The 20,778-nt window shown below is 41.5% G+C and overlaps 1 protein-coding gene across 1 annotated transcript; it reads left to right on the forward strand.

Moving 5' to 3' along the window:
• The first annotated feature begins 685 nt into the window (after window positions 1–685).
• LOC111276660 (lysine-specific demethylase JMJ29-like) lies at window positions 686–20,397 on the forward strand. The gene is made up of 15 exons (XM_089754041.1): window positions 686–1,126; window positions 1,212–1,310; window positions 1,409–1,509; window positions 1,624–1,723; window positions 1,842–1,983; window positions 2,301–2,364; window positions 2,460–3,195; window positions 3,300–3,629; window positions 4,343–4,910; window positions 5,043–5,233; window positions 5,714–5,786; window positions 5,868–5,953; window positions 6,508–6,632; window positions 11,273–11,297; window positions 20,317–20,397. Exons 1-15 carry the CDS (start codon window positions 782–784, stop codon window positions 20,395–20,397), a joined length of 3,066 nt encoding a protein of 1,021 aa, XP_089610167.1. The 5' UTR covers window positions 686–781.
• The last annotated feature ends 381 nt before the right edge of the window (window positions 20,398–20,778 follow it).

The raw sequence follows: 20,778 nt of genomic DNA on the forward strand, positions 1-20,778 counted from the left end.
ATAGTTCCATGTTTATACTTTATAATAAATTAAAGTAAAAAAAAAAATAAAAAAAAAAACTTATTCATGCTCTCACCTAAAATTGCCCAAAAAAGTTTGCTGGTAAATAATCTTTGAAATAAATAAATTTTAAAACAAACTTTTGGTTTAAGAAATAAAATAAATTTTAAGTACATTTAATTTAAAAATATACTTAAAAGTTTTTTTTTATTTTAGAATAATGCTTAATTTAAGACTAATATTTATTATTTAACAAAATAAAAAGTCAATTTGCATTTTATATAATTCCTTCCTTATTATTTTTTTAATCTGTTATTAAACCTTTTTTTTAATATTTATTTTGATCGGAGATAATATTAAACATATAAATTATTTTGAACTCATAATTTTTAAATATTAATTTTAATAATATGTAAATTGATCCAAAATTCTTTCTTCGTTAGTTATTTTTTTAATACTTAAATTTAAACGTGGGAAAAACATTTGTTAGAGGTAAATTTAAAATTAAATCTTTAGTTTGGAGGGAAATATTAATATTTTCAAGTAATTTGATTGAAAAAGAAGAAAAGGAAAACTGGTTTTACTTTCTTTTCTTACCTGCCACGCTATGTCAGCGTATCACATCACATCTCGTCTTTCCTCCATATTCCAAAGACGGAAAAAATAAAAGCCTGCCCATGCGTTGCATTTATAGCAACTAAGGTAAAGACTGAAGAGGCAGCCAAAGAGACAGTGATCTCGTCTTTCGTTTCGTGTGTGAAGAGTGGAAGAGAAGAAAAGCATGAAAGAAGGAGAGTTAGTGGGAGAAGAGTCGTTCTGGAACGATGAAATGGTACCGTTTATAGCACCTCCGGAACAGCTACGGTGCGCAAGAAACGGAAGTAGGTGGCGCTGTAACCGCTGGAGGGTCCACCATCAAAAGTATTGTGAATTGCATTTTCTCCGCTTAAAACACCGTCAGAATAACCTTAGGAAGCAAAGCCCTGGAACAACGAATCCACAGAATAAGGACAAGAGGAAGGGAGGCCAACATGGAAATGATGAAGAAGTTGAGCCTTGGTCACGAAGGACTAGGAGGAGTGCCAAGTTCTCACAGGAGAAACAAGAGAATGGCCCCAAACGCAATGTGGGTTTACGTGTTCTGTTGTTGTTATTATTATTATTATTATTATTATTATTTTTCTAAATGTTTGTTTTTTTAATGTTAACAGGGAAAGGAAGATGGAAACGGTGGCCAAAATGAGTCCTTTTTAGGGAAGACGAGGACTGGCAATGTCTTAGCTGAAGATATCCCCATTGTGAGTTTACTTGTTTGGCTTTGACGTTAAAGGATTCACCTTATTAACTATCATATCCAATTGAGGGCATTGCTTTGGTTTTATTTGACAAGGGCAAGGGTTACCAAAAGAATGGAGGTTATTGCCATCAGTGCCATAGGTTCAAAATCAGAGTGCTACGCTGCCTAAAGTGTCGACGTAAACACTTCTGTTATTCATGCATCAAAACATGGTACTCACTTCATTTGTATTTCACATACAAAAGCTTTTTGTAAAAGAAATTTTAATTGAGTGTTCATTGTCACTAATCAAGTAATGATTCTATGCCTTCAACTTTTGAATATAGGTATCCACAATCTTCAGAGGAAGCAATAGCAGAGTCATGCCCATTTTGTCGTAAAACTTGTAATTGCAAACCATGTTTGCGTTCTAATGAACTAATGAAGGTTAGTATTCACAGCATTGTTATATTATTTTTCTTCTTACTACATTTTATTATTTCTTGTGTGTGTGTGTTTTTTTTTTGAAATGACTAATGGTGGGTTCTTCTTACTCATTCTATAGGATGTCAAAAACTCTGGAATGCCATTGGATAAAGATGAAAGAATTAAACACTTGAAGTATCTTATCTCATTGTTGTACCCTTTCCTGAAACAATTTAATGAGGAGCAAATGAAGGAAATAGAGCTCGAAGCCATGATCCAAGGTATGAACTGTATAACAGTGGATTTTCATCATTACCTGCCCATGTAGTTATGCAAAGAATGTGTTAGTGAAGTAGTTGATTTTCACTTTCTATTGTCAAGGTTTTCATGCTTGGAATCATCATTCAGATTGAGGCATACATATCGGAAAGTTTACATGTTTATATAATTCTGGATAACTCGTAATATGACTGTCATATAAGAAATAAAGATGGACTAGACAGATAAGTGTTTAAAAAAATGCATGCATTCCCCTTTGCATATAAGCAAAACTTCTTTCCTTTCTTGATTGTTTGTTAAGTGATGAATGTTGGGGCAGGATTACGGTCATCAGAGATAGAGGTGCTTCAGGCTGTTTCTGATGATTATGAACGTTTATATTGGTGGGTTCTATTCTTAATATAGTTAGAAATTCATTTTCAAATTAGTTTTTCTGTGTATCTGTCAAAATTAGCTTGTATTACCTGTTTTATGGCAGCAATAATTGCAAAACTTCGATAGTTGATCTCCATAGAGTTTGCCCAAAATGTTCATATGAGCTTTGCCTTACTTGTTGCTCGGAAATTCGGGGTAAATGCTTGAGAGGTGGAGATAAAATGGTACAAAGATATGTTAACAGAGGAGAAGCTTACTTGCATGGAGGAGAACATCTACCTTTATTGTTAGATAAGAAAAAGAACAAGACAAGCTCTAGGAAACGTATCGGGCTACTATCTAAGTGGCAAGTAAACGGAAATGATGACATCCCCTGTCCAGTAGAAAGATTGGGTGGTTGTGGACATGAGCGCTTAGAGTTGAAATGCATGTTGCCATCCGATTGGGTTTCAATGTTGAATATCAAAGCTAATAGATTAGTTAAATTCCATAAACTTGAGGAAGCACTTGGAACCTTGACAGGACATTGTTCTTGTCTCAAACTTGATAATGAGATTGGTGTTGTGAATGAGGCAATGCGGTTATCAGAATCTCAGGAATACTGTAGTAAAAACTACTTGTATTCTCCTTCAGCAAAGGACATAAAACAGGGGAATCTAGAGCATTTTCGTTGGCATTGGATTAAGGGAGAGCCAGTGCTTGTTAGAAATGTTCTTGAATCAACCTCTGGCTTAAGCTGGGAGCCAATGGTAATGTGGCGTGCATTCCGTGATGTATCAAATAAGAAAGATTCCTCAAATGTTAATGTGAGAGCAATTGATTGTCTTGACTTGTGTGAAGTAAGTTCTTTTGAGTTACTATTTGTTTTAATGATCATTACGTTTTTGTCCTTTTAGTTTTATTTTCAGGGTAATATTGATGCTAATACATTCTTAAAATGCAGGTTGAACTAAATATTCATAAATTTTTCCTAGGGTATTTAAAGGGTTGTGCACATAGTAACAGTTGGCCTCAGTTGCTGAAGCTAAAAGATTGGCCCCCATCTGATCTCTTTGAGGAGCTCTTACCACGCCATTGTGCAGAATTTGTCAGTGCCTTGCCATTTTTGGAATACACAAATCCTTTCTCTGGCATCCTCAATGTTGCAGCAAAGTTGCCTGCAAACAGTTTGAAGCCTGACCTTGGTCCTAAAACATTTATAGCTTATGGATTTGTTGAAGAGCTTGGACGTGGAGACTCAGTTACAAAGCTTCATTATGACATGTCAGATGCGGTATGCAGATTCAGTTTATGTTGTAGCTTGCTGAGTGGTTCATTTGAGAAGTATTATTATTGGAGATTTGGTGGTTTGTCATATCTTTGGAAACATCAAGCTTTATATCCTAATTTTTAACTACTTTTAGGAATTTAAGATTTTTCTTTTTTAATTTTGGTAACAGTTTTAAGTTTTATGTTTATTTAGTTATTTGCCATTTCACTAAAATATAAGATCTTTCACCTAGCTATGAAATCTTTAGCCGTGAAACAGTTTGTGAGTTTGAATTGTCCACATGGGAAAGAAAATTAGCCTTTAGCTTGCAACTTCATTTATTTAAACTCTCACAAATGTTTAAATTTATTATGAACTAAGAACAATGAAACCCTTAGGGGACAACCCAACAGTTAGAACTTGAAACTCATAAATTGGAAGGCTTAGGTATGAATCTTAGGGAGGGATGATTGGAGTTTATGGCAAGAGAGAGGGTTCCCTCCTATTCTGCAGGCCAAGCCCATTTGTCTTTCATATTTACCAAAAAAAGTGATGATTACTTGAACATGAGCATTGAAGATTGGTTGGATTATTCTGAATGGAGTTTACATTTTGTTAATCAATGCTGTTACTGGGATTGAATTAGTTATTATACTTGCTGCTTTCATGTCTTTTTAAATTTGAATCATGCTGCTTATATGAATATGTAACTATGTAATTACTTTTGTATAACTCAGGTGAATGTTTTGATGCACACAGTAGATGTGACTCTTACCTCTGAACAGCTTGCTGATATTGGAATTTTGAAAAGGAGGCATATAAAACAAGATCAAATAGAGCTATATGGCATTGACAAGGATTCTTATTTGCCTTTGAAAGAGCAGGTAGATGTAGATTTTTTTATGAAAGCTGTGAAGCCTTCGAAGAGGAAACATCAAACTAGCAAGCAGAAAGTCGAATCATGTTCAAGTTCAGATTCAGTGTATAAACTACTGATGAAATCTTCCGAGTTTCAAGATGAAGAGGAATTTAAATTGGATAAAAAAAGCAACAGGAGAATTGATGAGGCTCGTACTAGTGAGACTTCATTTTCAAATATGCATTCTCTTAATGGCACTGACAAAGATTCTTGTTTGAGGGTGGAAGAGCAAGTTGATGTAATGGTTGAAGCTGTGAAGTCTCCAAAGAGGAAAAGAAAAACTAGAAAGAAGAAAGTGAAATCTTGTCGAACTTCATTGTTGCTACAAAATGAAGAGGAATCTAAAGTCGATGAAAGAAATGGGAAAATGGATGAGGCTCATTCTGGTGATTCTTCTTTCTGAATGATGCATTCTTATCATTCTCTTTTTTTTTTTTAATTTTATTTTTTTTCCCAATAATGCCTTCATGGTATGAAAACTAACATTTGCTCATTTTGTTTCTGTTCTGGTTCAACAGAAAATGCTATAGATGCTTTTCGTAAAGATGCTGTAGGTGGTGATTCTGGATGTGTTTATGATGCAATGGAAGCATCTGGAGGCGGGGCTGTTTGGGACATTTTTCATAGGCAAGATGTACCCAAACTTGAGGAATTCGTTAGGAAGCACTATAGGGAATTCAGGCATGTTTATGGCTCTCCAGTTGATCAGGTAGCTAGCTTGTCACAAATAGTGTATGTGCTTGTGCACATTGACATGTTTTTGGTGTCCCAGTGGTGATTTAATCTCAGTTTTATTAAACGCCTTTTTGGCTATACCTTTTTCATACATGAAAATTTCAGGTGAAGGTCTAGTAAAAATTTGGATTGCTGGGAACCAGTCATTTCTATTGAATGTGTTGCATAATTGACTTTCTGGAATGCTTGATTATAGCTTAATTAAATCCTAAAATTAAATAATAAATAGGTTTTTTTTTTTTGGATGAATGGTAAGGGTAACCCTAGAGTTATGGGATATAAAGCTTGGGTTGTTGTTGTTGTTGTTGTTATTGTTGTTATTGTTGTATTTGATGAATGGTAAGCAAAAGGTCATTCCATGTTTAACCTTATAGTCGTATTATGTGCTCTTATCTTTAAGAATAATGGTTTGTGATCTATGATGGGTATGAATGGAAATGAATTTATGTGACAGGTTGTGCACCCGATTCATGATCAAACTTTCTACCTGACGATGCATCATAAGAGAAAGCTGAAGGAGGAGTTTGGTCAGCACTTTGTTTGATGTTGCTCAGTTGTGTCGATCATTTCCTTTTTCTTTCATAAAAAAATTAAATGCTTCTTTGCAGGAGTTGAGCCTTGGACCATTGTGCAGAAACTTGGAGAAGCGGTCTTTATACCAGCTGGTTGTCCTCATCAAGTGAGAAATCTCAAGGCATGTAAATTCTTACGTTTTCCTTTTAATACAGAGATGACAATAACATAGCTTTGATCTTAAGATTTAAATATAAAATCAATCAGTGAATGTGTCTAAAAAGTGTTCTTAAGGTTATTGACACAGTATTTTGAGCTTGTGGCATGGACAATTGTTGCTCCTGTTTTGTTAAGCATAATGATATTCTATTTCTTTTTGTTTACTTATGAATTTTCAAATTCATGCTTTTTACTTTTGTTTCTAATCTTGTCTTCTGGGAAGCATGCTGCTGGTTTGTGTGATAATTCTTGGAGTCATTAGATTCATTGCATGATTCATACTACTCTCTGGACTATTATGCACCTGCTAAAAATTGCAAAATAGAGTAGTGATTATTTGTTGATAGAGACGAATGCAATTTTAAGTTATCATTTATGTTATAGTTAAACTGTCTCTCTCACACAAAATTTTGTATGCTGATGTATTATACACTTGGTAAGAGTTTCAGTCTGACTACATCCTTCTGCATCATTTTGTTACTATTTTCTTGATTATTTATTTTATGCCACTTGCAGTCATGCATAAAGGTTGCTCTTGACTTTGTGTCTCCTGAAAATATTTATGAATGCATCCGTTTGACTGAGGAGTTTTGGGTTCTTCCGCATAAGCATAGGGCTAAAGAGGATAAACTAGAGGTAAATTATTTCGTAACCGTATTTTGTTCAATTATCTTTTGCCCTTGAAGCAACTTCTGTTAGACCTCATTTTCAATTTTTCCCCAAGTGGTTCTAGGCCTCAAAGCTTTTAAGTATAATTGTGATCCCTAAAAGTGGCAAGGACTGATTGTTATTTTTGGGGATGACTATCATCTCCAAATACTGATCTTTGAGGATGAGTGATGTCCCTAAAATGGCAATCTTCAATGACTTCAATCATCCTCAAATAGTGATATCATTTTTCTTATAATATTAATGATTGAAAGCTAATTATAAAAAATACAATTCAAAACCTACAATTTTATGAACAAGAATCAAATTGAAATTCAATCCTTAGTTTTGTTCTTGATAATAAACATAAAATTAAAAGAAAATAAAGTTTTAAAAAGCATCCTTGACCAATAAATGTGCATAAACATACTTCATAGGATAGGAAATTGATTTGGAACAAGGAGGTAAAGGATCACCGAGCTGTGACCATTCTTATCTTCTGCAATATTCTGAAAAATGCCATGCAAACAAAAATATAAGAAATGAAAGGACATCCCCCCCCCCTGACCATACTAGAATTATCCAATGTAAAATTTCAGAGTGCTTAGCATAAAAAATTTGGCCAATTATTTATACCTTTTTCCTCCATATGCATGTGTTACGGACCTAAAGAAGAGTCTTGAATCTCACATTTAACATAATAGGAGGGTCATTGGGGTATATAAGGATTTATATCACCTTTGTCTTGTGAGGTGCTTTTTGTAGGATAAAACCATGAGGCTAGGCGAGGCCAGAGCGAACAATATCTCACAAGGGTGTGAATCGTGACAGGAAGGCTGATCTGGGATGTCGGAAGGGTGAATACCCGGGTCTCGGAGTTGCGCGGGTTCAGAGCTTGAGTCTCGACTCGTGACAAGTGGTGTCACGGGTTCCGACCTTAGACTCAGAATCCATGCGGCCTTAGGCTTGGAATCTCCTCCTTTATGCCTAAGTCAACCTAAAACACAAGTGTGCGGGCATTAGAACAATGGGAAGGGCTGATTACGCAAGTTAAAGAGAAACAGGATAAGAAGATAGAATTTTGGAAATGCTCTTGTATTCACTGAAATAGAAGTGTTTGATGGTGTACAAATGAGGGTGGAGTAGTCTTCTATTTATAGTTGAGGCTCCAGTTACAATTTAATGGCATATCCCTAGAATAAAGGCTAAAATCATGGGATTATACAGATTACATTCAATCAGGATGCTAACTCTTGATTTTCAGGATCAACCAAATCTGTCAGGATGCTTCTGCCTGCTTCTAGAAGCTTCCCTTGCGTGTCCAGCACCTTGGGCTCTTTTGGACGTGGTGCGGGCAGCTTGTATGCCAGGCCTTGGTCTCATGGGCTGGCTTGCAAGTCGGGCGGGCGTTCTGAGCTCGTTTATTAGGCTTTGAGCACAGATACCCATCGGCATGCTTGGTTTGCGGGTCTCAACCTCTGGCTCGCTTGCTGGTCTGCCTGATGTGCCTGGCGCGCCCGCCCAGGGCGTGACATTCTTCCCCACCTGATTGCGCAAAGCCTTCGTTGCGTCTTCTGCATGTTACTGCTTGATTTGGTCCCCGAACTGCCATAAGTCATCTGCTGGTTCCCAGCTCGCCTCACTGTCTGGAAGTCCCTTCCAGCGCACCAAGTACTTATGTCTTGGTTGATAGTTCTTTTGTCTCACCTCTCAGTCAGCCATGATGCTGTGGACCTCCTTCTCATATGAGGCCATTGCTCCCAATGGTGCACGTTTTGACTCTGCCCGTCCTGGATCTCTCTCATCCTCATGGAATGGCTTGAGCATGCTCACATGGAACACCGGGTATACCCTCGGCTTGGGTGGCATATCCAGCTTGTAGGCAACCTTGCCTACCCTCTTGACTACTCGGAAAGGTCCCTCATACCTCCGGACTAGGCTTTTGTGCAGCCCCCTGTGGCGCACAATGGGATGCAGCTTCACCAACACCAAGTCTCCAACCTGGAACTACACATCCCGCCTATTCTGGTCTGTCCACTTCTTCGACCTCTTGGCCACCTTGTGTAGACAAACTCTGGCCAAGTCAGTTTGCTCTTGCCATGCCTTGGCAAACTTGTATGTTATTGGATTTGGCCCTGTATAACCTGCAGCAATCGAATCGAGTGTTAGTGGTTGTTGCCCTGTCACAACCTCAAATGGGCTTTGGTTCGTTGCCTCGCTCCTTTGCAAGTTGTAGGAAAACTATGCAATATCTAGCAGCTTTGGCCAGTCCCTTTATGTGGCACTCACATAGTGCCTGAGGTAGACCTCCAATAGTCCATTCACTCGGTCTGTCTGCCCATCGGTCTGCGGATGCATGCTGGTGGAAAAGTTCAAGTTTGATCCTAAAAGCTTGAACAACTCAGTCCAGAACCTGCCCGTGAAACGCCCGTCCCGATCACTAACAATGGTCCTCAGCACTCCCTAGTACTTAACCATGTTCTTCAAGAACAATCGAGCTGCCTCCTCGGCTGGACACTCCTTGGTTGCTGGAATAAAGATTCCATTCTTGGAAAACCTGTCCACCACTACCATGATGCTTCCAAACCCTTCTGCTTTGGGTAGACCGATTATAAAGTCCAGAGAAACACTCTCCCATGGTCGCTCTGGCACTGGCAATGGCTCCAAGAGACCCTCTGGTTTCTTGAGCTCTACCTTGTCCTGTTGGCACACAAGAAAAGTCTTCACATAGGCCTCCACATCGTCCCTCATGTGCGGCCAGTAGTATCGGTCCTCGATCAGCGCCAAGGTGCGGCTCACTCCTGGGTGTCCAGCCCACCTTGAATCATGACATTCTTGCAAAACTTCCTTGCGGAGCTTCCCGTGTTGCGGCACAAATAGTCTATTGCCCCTGGTGTACAGCAAGCCATCCTGCAACCAAAATCGCTTAGTCTTACCTTGCTGGGCGTACTCCATCAAAGCCTTGGCTGTAGGATCATGTGCAAGTCCCTCCTTGATGCGTGGCACCAGTGACCCTTCTGGTTGGCTAATGGCAGCAAGGTTAGCCTTTCTGCTCAGGGCGTCTGCCACTAGGTTCGCCTGTCTTGGCTTGTACTCCATCTGAAAATCAAATTCCGCAAGATGTTTGTGCTGGAATAGAACCGGTGCACCATATGGTGCCTTCGATGGCCTGATGAAGCCAGCATCAACTAACTCTTTGAGCTGCTTCCTCAACTCCTCTAACTTTGGTGGAGACATTCGGTAAGGGGCTTTAGCTGGTGGCTTGGCCTCAGACACCAGCTCAATCTTGTGGTCCACCTCCCTTTTAGGTGGTAGCTTGCTAGGCAGCTTTGTGGGCATCACATCACTAAAGGTCTTCAGCACCTTTAGCACCTCCAAGGGTGACGCGGTCTTCTTCTCCCTTGGCTCATCATATTTTAGGGTTGCCAAAAAGGTGTCTTCTTGTCTGCTTACCGCTTTGGCAAATTGGATTGTTGACACCACCCGCGACCCAACTCCAGACCTTTTCCTCAATGGCACTAGGCATTGGCACCGTGCATCCAAGATGCAAACACAATCGGCAAAAGGCATAAGGAGGGCGTTAATCCGAACAAGGATATCCAACCCAATCACATACTCATAGTTGTCAAGGGGTATTACCTCAATGGTCTCCTTGCCTTTCCAGTCTCCAAGCTGCAACTCCATTCCCCATGCTACTCCAATGGCTGAAACTTCCTTGGAGTTCATCGTCTTAATGGTACCAGTCTTTTTCTGCACTTTCAGTCCGAGCTTCCTGTTTCCATCACCTGAAATAAAAAGATGTGAAGCACTTGTGTCCACCAGTGCGCTCACCTTCTGACCCGTAACCATCAGATCCGCAAACATCAAGCCTTTTGGCTTGCGGCTCCCCTTACTCTGGACAGCATTGAGCACCAACGACCTAAGCTTTGCTACCTCTGACTCTAGCTCTTCGTCAGACTCCTTGTCTACAACAGCGAGCTTGCCCTTTTGTGGGTAATTGCGCGCTATGTGGCTCCCTCCACATAGGTAGCATGCTAGTGGCTCTCGGTCCCTTTTGCTTTCCACTTGCCTGCTGGTGGCTTCCTCTCGCCATCCTTGGTTGAACGGTCTCGGTCTCCATCCTTGGACTCCCGGTCACGGTCTTTCCCCTTGGACTGCTTCTTCCGGTCCCTATCGTCCCTGCCCTTACCCTTGGGCTTGGAAGACTCGAACTTGTTCAGAGGCTGAAACTCTATCAAGGCCTCGACAGTAGTCATGGCTTTAGCGAAATCATGAACTCCTGTCCTTTGTAGCTCATGCTTCACCCACGGCTTCAGCCCATCCATGAAAGCAAATAAGGCGTCCTTCTCGCCTAGATCCGAGATCTGTAGCATCAATTCAAAGAATTTTTGGACATACTCCCTTATGTCTCCTTGCTGGCTCAGCCTGCGCAACTTTGCCCGCGCCTCATCATCGGCATACTCCGGGTAAAATTGTTCTCTGAACTCCTTTTAAAACTTTGCCCGAGTTCCAATCTTGGCGCTCCCACGCCTGACATCATCACACCTATGCCTCTACCATAATAAGGCTACATTAGTGAGATACATAGCAGCGGTGCTTACCTTTATTGCCTCGTCTTGCATGCCCGTGGCCTGAAAGTACTGCTCCATACCCTAAAGGTAGTTGTCTACTTTCTTGGCCGCCCTAGTCCCCTTGAACTCCTTAGGCTTGGGGACATCCAATCTGGATTTGGACACTCCAGCAAACATGCCATTCCCAATGGCAGTCTTGCAAGTAACGAGCTCACTGGTAAGCTCTTCCATCCGCTGGCGCATGGCCTCCATGCCATCTCGCAAAGTCAGCATTTCCGCCTCCAAGTATTCATTCTTTCGGGTGACCGTATCCAGGCCTTTGTTGAGAGTAGCTTCTAGCTCACTTTGGATTTCCTCCCCCATGGAGTCTAGCGATGCAATGTGAGTCTCTACTTCCTCAAGCTTCTCCCCATGTCGCCCATGGTCACCTTCACCTTGGCCAGCCTACCGTCTATGGTAGACCAGATATCTCTCGAATCGGCTTTCTTGCCTCTTCCACGCCCATGCTCCTGGGCCTTTGGTTGTTGGCTAGCAACGTCGCTTTGGGATGCCATCTCCTCATTCACGATTTAACCTGCACAACACAAACACGCAGAATCGAACTTGCTCTGATACCAACTGTCACGGGCTCCGACCTTAGACTCAGAATCCGTGCGGCCTTAGGCTTGGAATCTCTTCCTTTATGCCTAAGTCAGCCTAAAACACAAGCGTGCGGGCACTAGAACAATGGGAAGGGCTGATTACGTAAGTTAAAGAGAAACAGGATAAAAAGATAGAATTTTGGAAATGCTCTTGTATTCATTGAAACAGAAGTGTTTGATGGTGTACAAATGAGGTTGGAACAGCCCTTTATTTATAGTTGAGGCTCCAGCTACAACTTAATGGCATATCCTTAGAATAAAGGCTAAAATCATGGGATTATACAGATTACATTCAATCAAAATGCTAACTCCTAATTTTCAGGGTCAACCAAATATGCCAGGATGCTCCTGCCTGCTTCCAGAAGCTTACCTTGCGTGTCCAGCACCTTGGGCCCTTCTAGATGTGATGCGGGCAGCTTGTATGCCAAGCCTTGGTCTCATGGGCTGTCCTGCAAGTCGGGCGGGTGTTCTGAGGTCGTTTACTAGGCTTTGCGCACAGATACCCACCAGCACGCCTGATTTGTGGGCCTCAACCTCTGGCTCGCCTGCTGGTTTGCCTGATGTGCCTGGCGCGTTCGCCCAGGGCGTGACATTCTCCCCCACTTGATTGTGCAACGCCCTCGTTGTGTCTTCTGCATGGTATTGCCTGATCTGGTCCCCGAACTGCCATAAGTCATCTGCTGGTTCCCAGCTCGCCTCACTGTCTGGAAGTCCCTTTCAGCGCATCAATTACTCATGTCTTGGTTGATAGTTCTTTCGTCTCACCTCCCGGTCAGCCATGATGCTGTGGACCTCTTTCTCATATGAGGCCTTTGCTCCCAATGGTGCACGCTTTGACTCTGCCCATCTTGGATCTCCCTCATCCTCATGGAACGGCTTGAGCATGCTCACATGGAACATCGGGTGTACCCTTGGCTTGGGTGGCATATCCAGCTTGTAGGCAACCTTGCCTACCCTCTTGACTACTTGGAAAGGTCCCTCATACCTCCGGACTAGGCCTTTGTGCAGCCCTTTATGGCGCACAATGGGATGCAGCTTCACCAACACCAAGTCTCCAACCTGGAACTGCACATCTCGCCTATTCTGGTCTGCCCACTTCTTCGACCTCTTGGCCGCCTTGTGTAGACAAACTCTGGCCAAGTCAGTTTGCTTCTGCCATGCCTTGACAAACTTGTATGCTGCTGGATTCGGCCTTGTATAACCTGCAGCAATCGAACCGGGTGTTAGTGGTTGTTGCCGTGTCACAACCTCAAATGGGCTTTGGTTCGTTGCCTCGCTCATTTGCAAGTTGTAGGAAAACTGCGCAATATCTAGCAGCTTTGGCCAGTCCCTTTTGTATGGCATTCACATAGTGCCTGAGGTAGACCTCCAATAGTCCATTCACTCGTTCTATCTGCCCATCGGTCTGCGGATGCATGTTGGTGGAAAAGTTTAAGTCTGACCCTAACAGCTTGAACAACTCAGTCCAGAACCTGCGTATGAAACGCTTGTCCCGATCACTAACAATGGTCTTCGGCACTCCTCAGTACTTAACCATGTTCTTCAAGAACAATCGAGCTGTCTCTTCGGTTGGGCACTCCTTGGTTGCTGGAATGAAGATTCCATTCTTGGAAAACCTGTCCACCATTACCATGATGCTTCCAAACCCTTCTGCTTTGGGTAGACCGACTATAAAGTCCAGAGAAACACTCTCTCATAGTCGTTCTGGCACTGGCAATGGCTCTAAGAGACCCCCTGGTTTCTTGAGCTCTACCTTGTCTTGTTGGCACACAAGAAAAGTCTTCACATAGGCCTCCACATCGTCCCTCATGTGCGGCCAGTAGTACCGGTCCTCGATCAGCGCCAAGGTGCGGCTCACTCCTGGGTGTCTAGCCCACCTTGAATCATGACATTCTTGCAAAACTTCCTTGCGGAGCTTCCCGTGCTGCGGCACAAATAGTCTACTGCCCTTGGTGTACAGCAAGCCACCCTGCAACCAAAATCGCCTAGTCTTACCTTGTTGGGCGTACTCCATCAAAGCCTTGGTTGTAGGATCATGTACAAGTCCCTCCTTGATGCGCGGCACCAGTGACCTCTCTGGTTGGCTAATGGCAGCAAGGTTAGCCTTTCTGCTCGAGGCGTCTGCCACTAGGTTCGCCTGTCTTGGCTTGTACTCCATCTGGAAATCAAATTCCGCAAGATGTTTGTGCTGGAATAAAATCGGTGCACCATATGGTGCTTTCGATGGCCTGATGAAGCCAGCATCAACCAACTCTTTGAGCTGCCTTCTCAACTCCTCCAACTCTGGTGGAGACATTCGGTAAGGGGCTCTAACTGGTGGCTTGGCCTCAGACACCAGCTCAATCTTGTGGTCCACCTCCCTCTTAGGTGGTAGCTTGCTAGGCAGCTTTGCGGGCATCACATCATTAAATGTCTTCAGTATCTTTAGCACCTCCAAGGGTGACTTGGTCTCCTTCTCCTTTGGCTCATCATATTTCAGGGCTACCAAGAAGGTGTCTTTTTGTCTGCTTACCGCCTTGGCAAATTGGATGGCTGACACCACCCGCGACCCAACTCCAGACCTTCTCCTCAATGGCACTAGGCATTGGCACCGCGCATCCAAGAAGCAAACACAATCGGCAAAAGGCACAAGAAAGGCGTTAATCCGAACAAGGAAATCCAACCCAATCACAAACTCATAGTCGTCAAGGGGTATTACCTCAATGGTCTCCTTGCCTTTCCAATCTCCAAGCTGCAACTCCACTCCCCGTGCTACTCCAATGGTTGGAACTTCCTTGGAGTTCACCGTCTTAATGGTACCAGTCCCTTTTTGCACCTTCAGTCTGAGCTTTCGGGCTCCATCACCTGAAATAAAAAGATGTGAGGTATTTGTGTCCACCAGTGCGCTCACCTTCTGACCCGTAACCATCAGATCCGCAAACATCAAGCCCTTTGGCTTGTGGCTCCCTTTACTCTGGACAGCATTGAGCACCAACGACCCAAGCTTTGCTGCCCCTGACTCTGGCTCCTCGTCAGACTCCTTGTCTACAGTAGCCAGCTTGCCCTTCTGCGGGCAATTGCGCGTTATGTGGCTCCTTCCACATAGGTAGCATGTTAGTGGCTCTCGATCCCCTTTTGCTTTCCACTTGCCTGCTGGTGGCTTCCTTTCGCCATCCTTGGTTGAACAGTCTTGGTCTCCATCCTTGGACTCCCGGTCACGGTTCTTCCCCTTAGACTGTTTCTTCCGGTCCCTATCGTCCCTGCCTTTACCCTTGGGCTTGGAAGACTCGAACTTGTTCAGAGGCTTGAACTCTATCAAGGCCTCGGCAGTAGTCATGGCTTTAGCGAAGTCATGAACTCCTGTCCTTTGTAGCTCATGCTTCACCCACGGCTTCAGCCCATCCATGAAAGCAAATAAGGCGTCCTTCTCGCCTAGATCCGAGATCTGTAGCATCAATTCAAAGAATTTTTGGACATACTCTCTTATGTCTCCTTGTTGGCTCAGCCTGCGCAACTTTGCCCGCGCCTAATCATCGGCATACTACGGGTAAAATTGTTCTCTGAACTCCTTTTGGAACTCTGCCCGAGTTCCAATCTTGGCGCTCCCACGCCTGACATCATCACACCTGTGCCTCTACCATAATAAGGCTACATTAGTGAGATACAGAGCAGCGGTGCTTACCTTTATCGCCTCGTCTTGCATGCCCGTGGCCTGGAAGTACTGCTCCATACCCTAAAGGTAGTTGTCTACTTTCTTGGCCGCCCTAGTCCCCTTGAACTCCTTAGGCTTGGGGACATCCAATCTGGATTTGGACACTCCAGCAAACATGCCATTCCCAATGGCAGTCTTGCAAGTAACGAGCTCACTGGTAAGCTCTTCCATCCGCTGGCGCATGGCCTCCATGCCATATCGCAAAGTCAGCACTTTCGACTCCAAGGATTCATTCTTTCGGGTGACCGCATCCAGGCTTTGGATCTCCTCCCCTATGGAGTCTAGCGATGCAATGTGAGTCTCTACTTCCTAAAGCTTCTCCCTCATGTCGCCCATGGTCACCTCCACCTTGGCCAGCCTACCGTCTATGGTAGACCAGATATCTCTCGAATCGGTTTTCTTGCCTCTTCCACGCCCATGCTCCTGGGCCTCTGGTTGTTGGCTAGCAACGTCGCTTTGGGATACCATCTCCTCAATCACGATCTAACCTACACAACACAAACACGCAGAATCGAACTTGCTCTGATACCAATTGTCAAGGGCTCCGACTTTAGACTCAGAATCCGTGCGGCCTTAGGCTTGGAATCTCCTCCTTTATGCCTAAGTTAGCCTAAAACATGCAATGTGAGTCTCTACTTCCTCAAGCTTCTCCCCCATGTCGCCCATGGTCACCTCCACCTTGGCCAGCCTACCGTCTATGGTAGATCAGATATCTCTCGAATCGGCTTTCTTGCCTCTTCCACGCCCATGCTCCTGGGCCTCTGGTTGTTGGCTAGCAACGTCGCTTTGGGATGCCATCTCCTCAATCACGATCTAACCTGCACAACACAAACACACAGAATCGAATTTGCTCTGATACCAACTGTCACGGGCTCCGACTTTAGACTCAGAATCCGTGCGGCCTTAGGCTTGGAATCTCCTCCTTTATGCCTAAGTTAGCCTAAAACACAAGCGTGCGGGCACTAGAACAATGGGAAGGGTTGATTACGCAAGTTAAAGAGAAACAGGATAAGAAGACAGAATTCTGGAAATGCTCTTGTATTAATTGAAACAGAAGTGTTTGATGGTGTACAAATGAGGGTGGAGCAGCCCTCTATTTATAGTTGAGGCTCAAACTATAATGGCTTATCCCTAGAATAAAGGCTAAAATCATGGGATTATACAGATTACATTCAATCAGGATGCTAACTCCTGATTTTTAGGGTCAATCAAATCTGCCAGGATGCTCCTGCCTACTTCCAGAAGCTTCCCTTGTGTGTCCAGCACCTTGGGCCCTTCTGGATGTGGTGCGGGCAGCTTGTATGCCAAGCCTTAGTCTCACGGGCTGGCCTGCAAGTCGGGCGGGCGTTCTGAGCTCGTTTACTAGGCTTTGTGCACAGATACTCGCCAGCAAGCCTGGTCTGCGGGCCTCAACCTCTGGCTCGCCTGCTGGTTTGCCTGATGTGCCTAGCGCGCCCGCCCAAGGCGTGACACATGCTCTAGGCTAACTAACCATTCTTGCTATGGTTCTAAAAAGGTTAAAAGGAAAACAATTCAATAGGTTTTTTCATCACCACATATGTTTGTCAAATTGTAGTAACACAAACCCCCTTTCTAGTTCCAAATGGTAGAATCAATGTCACAAGTCCAAAGCAACGTTGTCAAGGCTCATGCCTTAGCGCTAAGGTGCAGCGCCACACAACAAAAAGGGCTCAGACCCTTTTGAGCGAGGAACGAGGCACATTTCATTAAGCACACTTTTTTTATAAAGCACTTGGCACAAAAAAAGCCTGCCTGATTGAAGTTCTCTTGCATTTCTTTTATTCTTTTTCATTAACTTTACTTTTAACAGAAAACAAGGGGCAATATCAAACTCTCTTCTTCTTAATGTTTGAGTATTCAACAACATATTGGGGACTGTAATGAAATAGTGCATATTGTCAAAAAAAAATAAAAGAGAAAGAAAAAAGGAAATTTTGCACGTTTTTTAGGATAAAAGTGGACCACTCTTTAGAGTTTATTAATAGAATTATATATGTTAAGCTTATTTTGGGTTTACACCCACATACATATTGCACATTACTTCACTTAGGGGAGTGCTTTTTATGCACCTTGTGCCGCAGGCAATATAAGGGTTCTAGGCTTTTAGCGCCTCGAGTGTGTAAAATTATTCTAATTCTATAAAATACCTTTCTGTGAAAGGAGTGCATCTTAACCTCTATCACATGCTTCATATTCATATTTTGGTGGTATATCCATATCAAATGCATACTACCCGGAAATCATTTGATCAGCCACAACTTGTAACATAGCAAATCCAAATGGAAAAGTTAACTTACCCTCTAGCCTGAATTTGCCACGAAGTTGGCCGATCCATCCAAAGCACTGGAAATAATCTAAGAGGCTCGCAAGAATTATATCCTGTAGAGCACACAATCTATAGAACTTGCCATACTAAACAGTTGAGACAATTTAGGTGCAGCCTCCCGCCATGCCACACCAAGTAACAGCAAAACAGACATGCCATACAAGAGCATGTATATGAGACAAATTAGGATGGTTGTAGCTTGGGAATCAATCAAATGCTGGCCATCTTTCTGTAGATAGAAGGCAAGTCACAAAAGATTTAATAATTATAATGAGTGAATCAAATTAGTCAAGGATGATGCTTAAATATCATCCAAGTATTAGCAAGTTGGACAACAAAATCCTGCACTGCTACTAGTATTCGGAAATATTACTCTTCCTGATTCATTCACTCTATCACTGCATCAATGCTTTATGAATATAACTATATCACAATCCTATTAATCACTTCAATGTAAAACAAAACAAAATACAATAAAATACATTCAAAGATTTTTTCCACCGCTCCATATCCTACAAAAAGGAACACATTGTAAATAAAATATCTTTGTTTCATCCAAAAGATTAAACGTGTTTCTTTCAGATTCCTGAATCTAGGCCAAGAATCCTCAGAAATGCCGAAAGAGTGAGATCATGTAAAATAATGCATTTTCTATAACTCAGAGTCTCAAGCACTCAAGTCATAACAAATACTTACATGGATAAATTAGGACAAGCAGTTATACTGATAAGAGCAAGCTAAGCTGTTATTCATAATTTAATTTTGAATACCCAAAAAGCTTCATAATAAAATTTTCGGAGGAATTCAAATTATATATAAAATAATCCATAGCAATCAAACTTATGAAACTTGAAAGAACCAACTACAAAGAAAAGAACAGAAATTTCAGGCAGCTGCAGTAATCCGCAGCAAATGGACAGCAAATTAAACGGGGAAATGAGGAAATTTTATAAAGCAACCAAGCTAAACTAAGTCCTTAACTGTTAATTTCTTCCCGTATAGCTTCATTTCAATAAAATTTGCTTCCTGATTAGAAAGTAATTTTTAAAATGGGATACTCAGAATGTGGAAAAATAAAGGCAAAAATAAAATAGACTAAGAAACTTGTTCAAGCTGTGCATTATAAATTTTAAAGTCCTTTCCAGGTTTAATATTTATAAGATTAGTCAGGATATAATAGTATGGTTGTGAAAGGTTTTCTGACAATATATATCACAAAAGGGAAATTCCTTACTATCTGTGGCTAGTATAAATTGCTGCATGAAAGAATATTTTTGACATGATCCAATGACCAGAAATAACCTACTGCTATAAAAACCATGGATACTATGAACTGAACTAATTTAGCTTTGAGAACACATGTACACACAGCAAGGCCTTAATTGATGTAGCTTCCTCATGATAAGATTAGGGTACCAAGGATGAAAACTGCTTTTGCCAACTCTAAAAGTATTCATGGCAGTAGAAATATGAAAAAAAAAAAAGCTGTCAAGCCATACATATATGCAATTGCAAACAGATTCTAACTCTTTTGCAAGGAAAAAAAAGAATCGTCACCATAGAACAAATAAGTAAACAGAACAAACATCTACAGCAAACAAAAATCAGTTAGAAGTACAACCATCTAAAAGAAGAAAGAAATGATGTCTCTAACCTCTGCTCGTATGAAACAAATGGAATTATTACATGTATATAAAATAAATTAACAAATGAAAGATAGACAAAAATTAGTTTCCTTTGTCAGAGATAGTAAAAAGAGTTTGATCTCATGGCTATAGAATTAGAGCTTCTTTTTTAATATTTTATCATCTTTGGATGAAGAATTTATTTGTCAAAAATGAAGATAAATTTCTGAAAATTGCAGAAACCCCAACTTAAAAGATTAGTTAGGAAGTTAAAACACAATATATGTAAACAAGATAAAAGTATTTACCACATGATCTTGGTTTCCCCATGCCTAAATAACTTTCAAGGTTAAATGGCCGAACAAAAGTTATGGTTTTAGGATTTGGTTATTGTCTAATTGAATTACAAAGAAGACAGGAGACTGTGAGAGAAGTCACCTCAAAATCTAAAACCTAGGGCCTGCAATGTGATTATATTATGTTATGTTCTTCAGACATTTGGAGCTTTTACCTTACATTTCTTGCCTGATATAAAGTGTTGGTGCAGTTATATAGTAACCAATAATTTTAATCTTACTAAATATACAAAGGGATTAACTTATTTTGTCAAATCCATTAATAGCAAACCAGTCCAAATTTAATAATTAAGAAGAAAATCTTCCTTTACTCTCAATAAAGTAATACTAAAAACCGATAAAAAAAATCAAGTATAACCAGTAACAATAGTTACCAAATATATCAAATATGAAAACTTGCAGTGTGTATTGTATTCTTTTGTAAATGGAATGGTCTTTGATCTTAGCTTTATGTAAAGCAGGTGAAGAAAATGATACTTCATGCTTTGGGCTTTGCCGTGGAGGAATTGGAGAAGCTCACTGCATGAGTCTCTTAATCCCATCTTTTAAAAACTTTCAACTTTTCGTGGTATCTTTTGTTTATATATTATAATCTTGACAGCAACAATGGCAGGTATTATAAATTATTCAAACTAACTCAAAGGACATCTAGTTGCACTCTCATTTGAAAAAAAAAAGAAACTTTCAGACGTGATCTGTTCTTTTTGTTTGTCTGAAAGTTGTCATTGGTTTTGGTAAGGACCTCAGTGTTTGTGCAAACTCTATGTTCTGATGGAAATTGAAGTGCAAATTAAATTATATCTTCATAGATATTTACTCATTTAATGCATAATTTTTGACTAACCCCGTGATTGCTATGATATTGTTATCATTTGATCAAAAGTGGAAGTTTTGTATGCAACTCCAAC

This window comes from Durio zibethinus, chromosome 25 (genome assembly GCF_047325235.1).
Source record: "Durio zibethinus cultivar Kanyao isolate XHJ-2024 chromosome 25, ASM4732523v1, whole genome shotgun sequence".
Taxonomy (NCBI): Eukaryota; Viridiplantae; Streptophyta; class Magnoliopsida; order Malvales; family Malvaceae; genus Durio; species Durio zibethinus.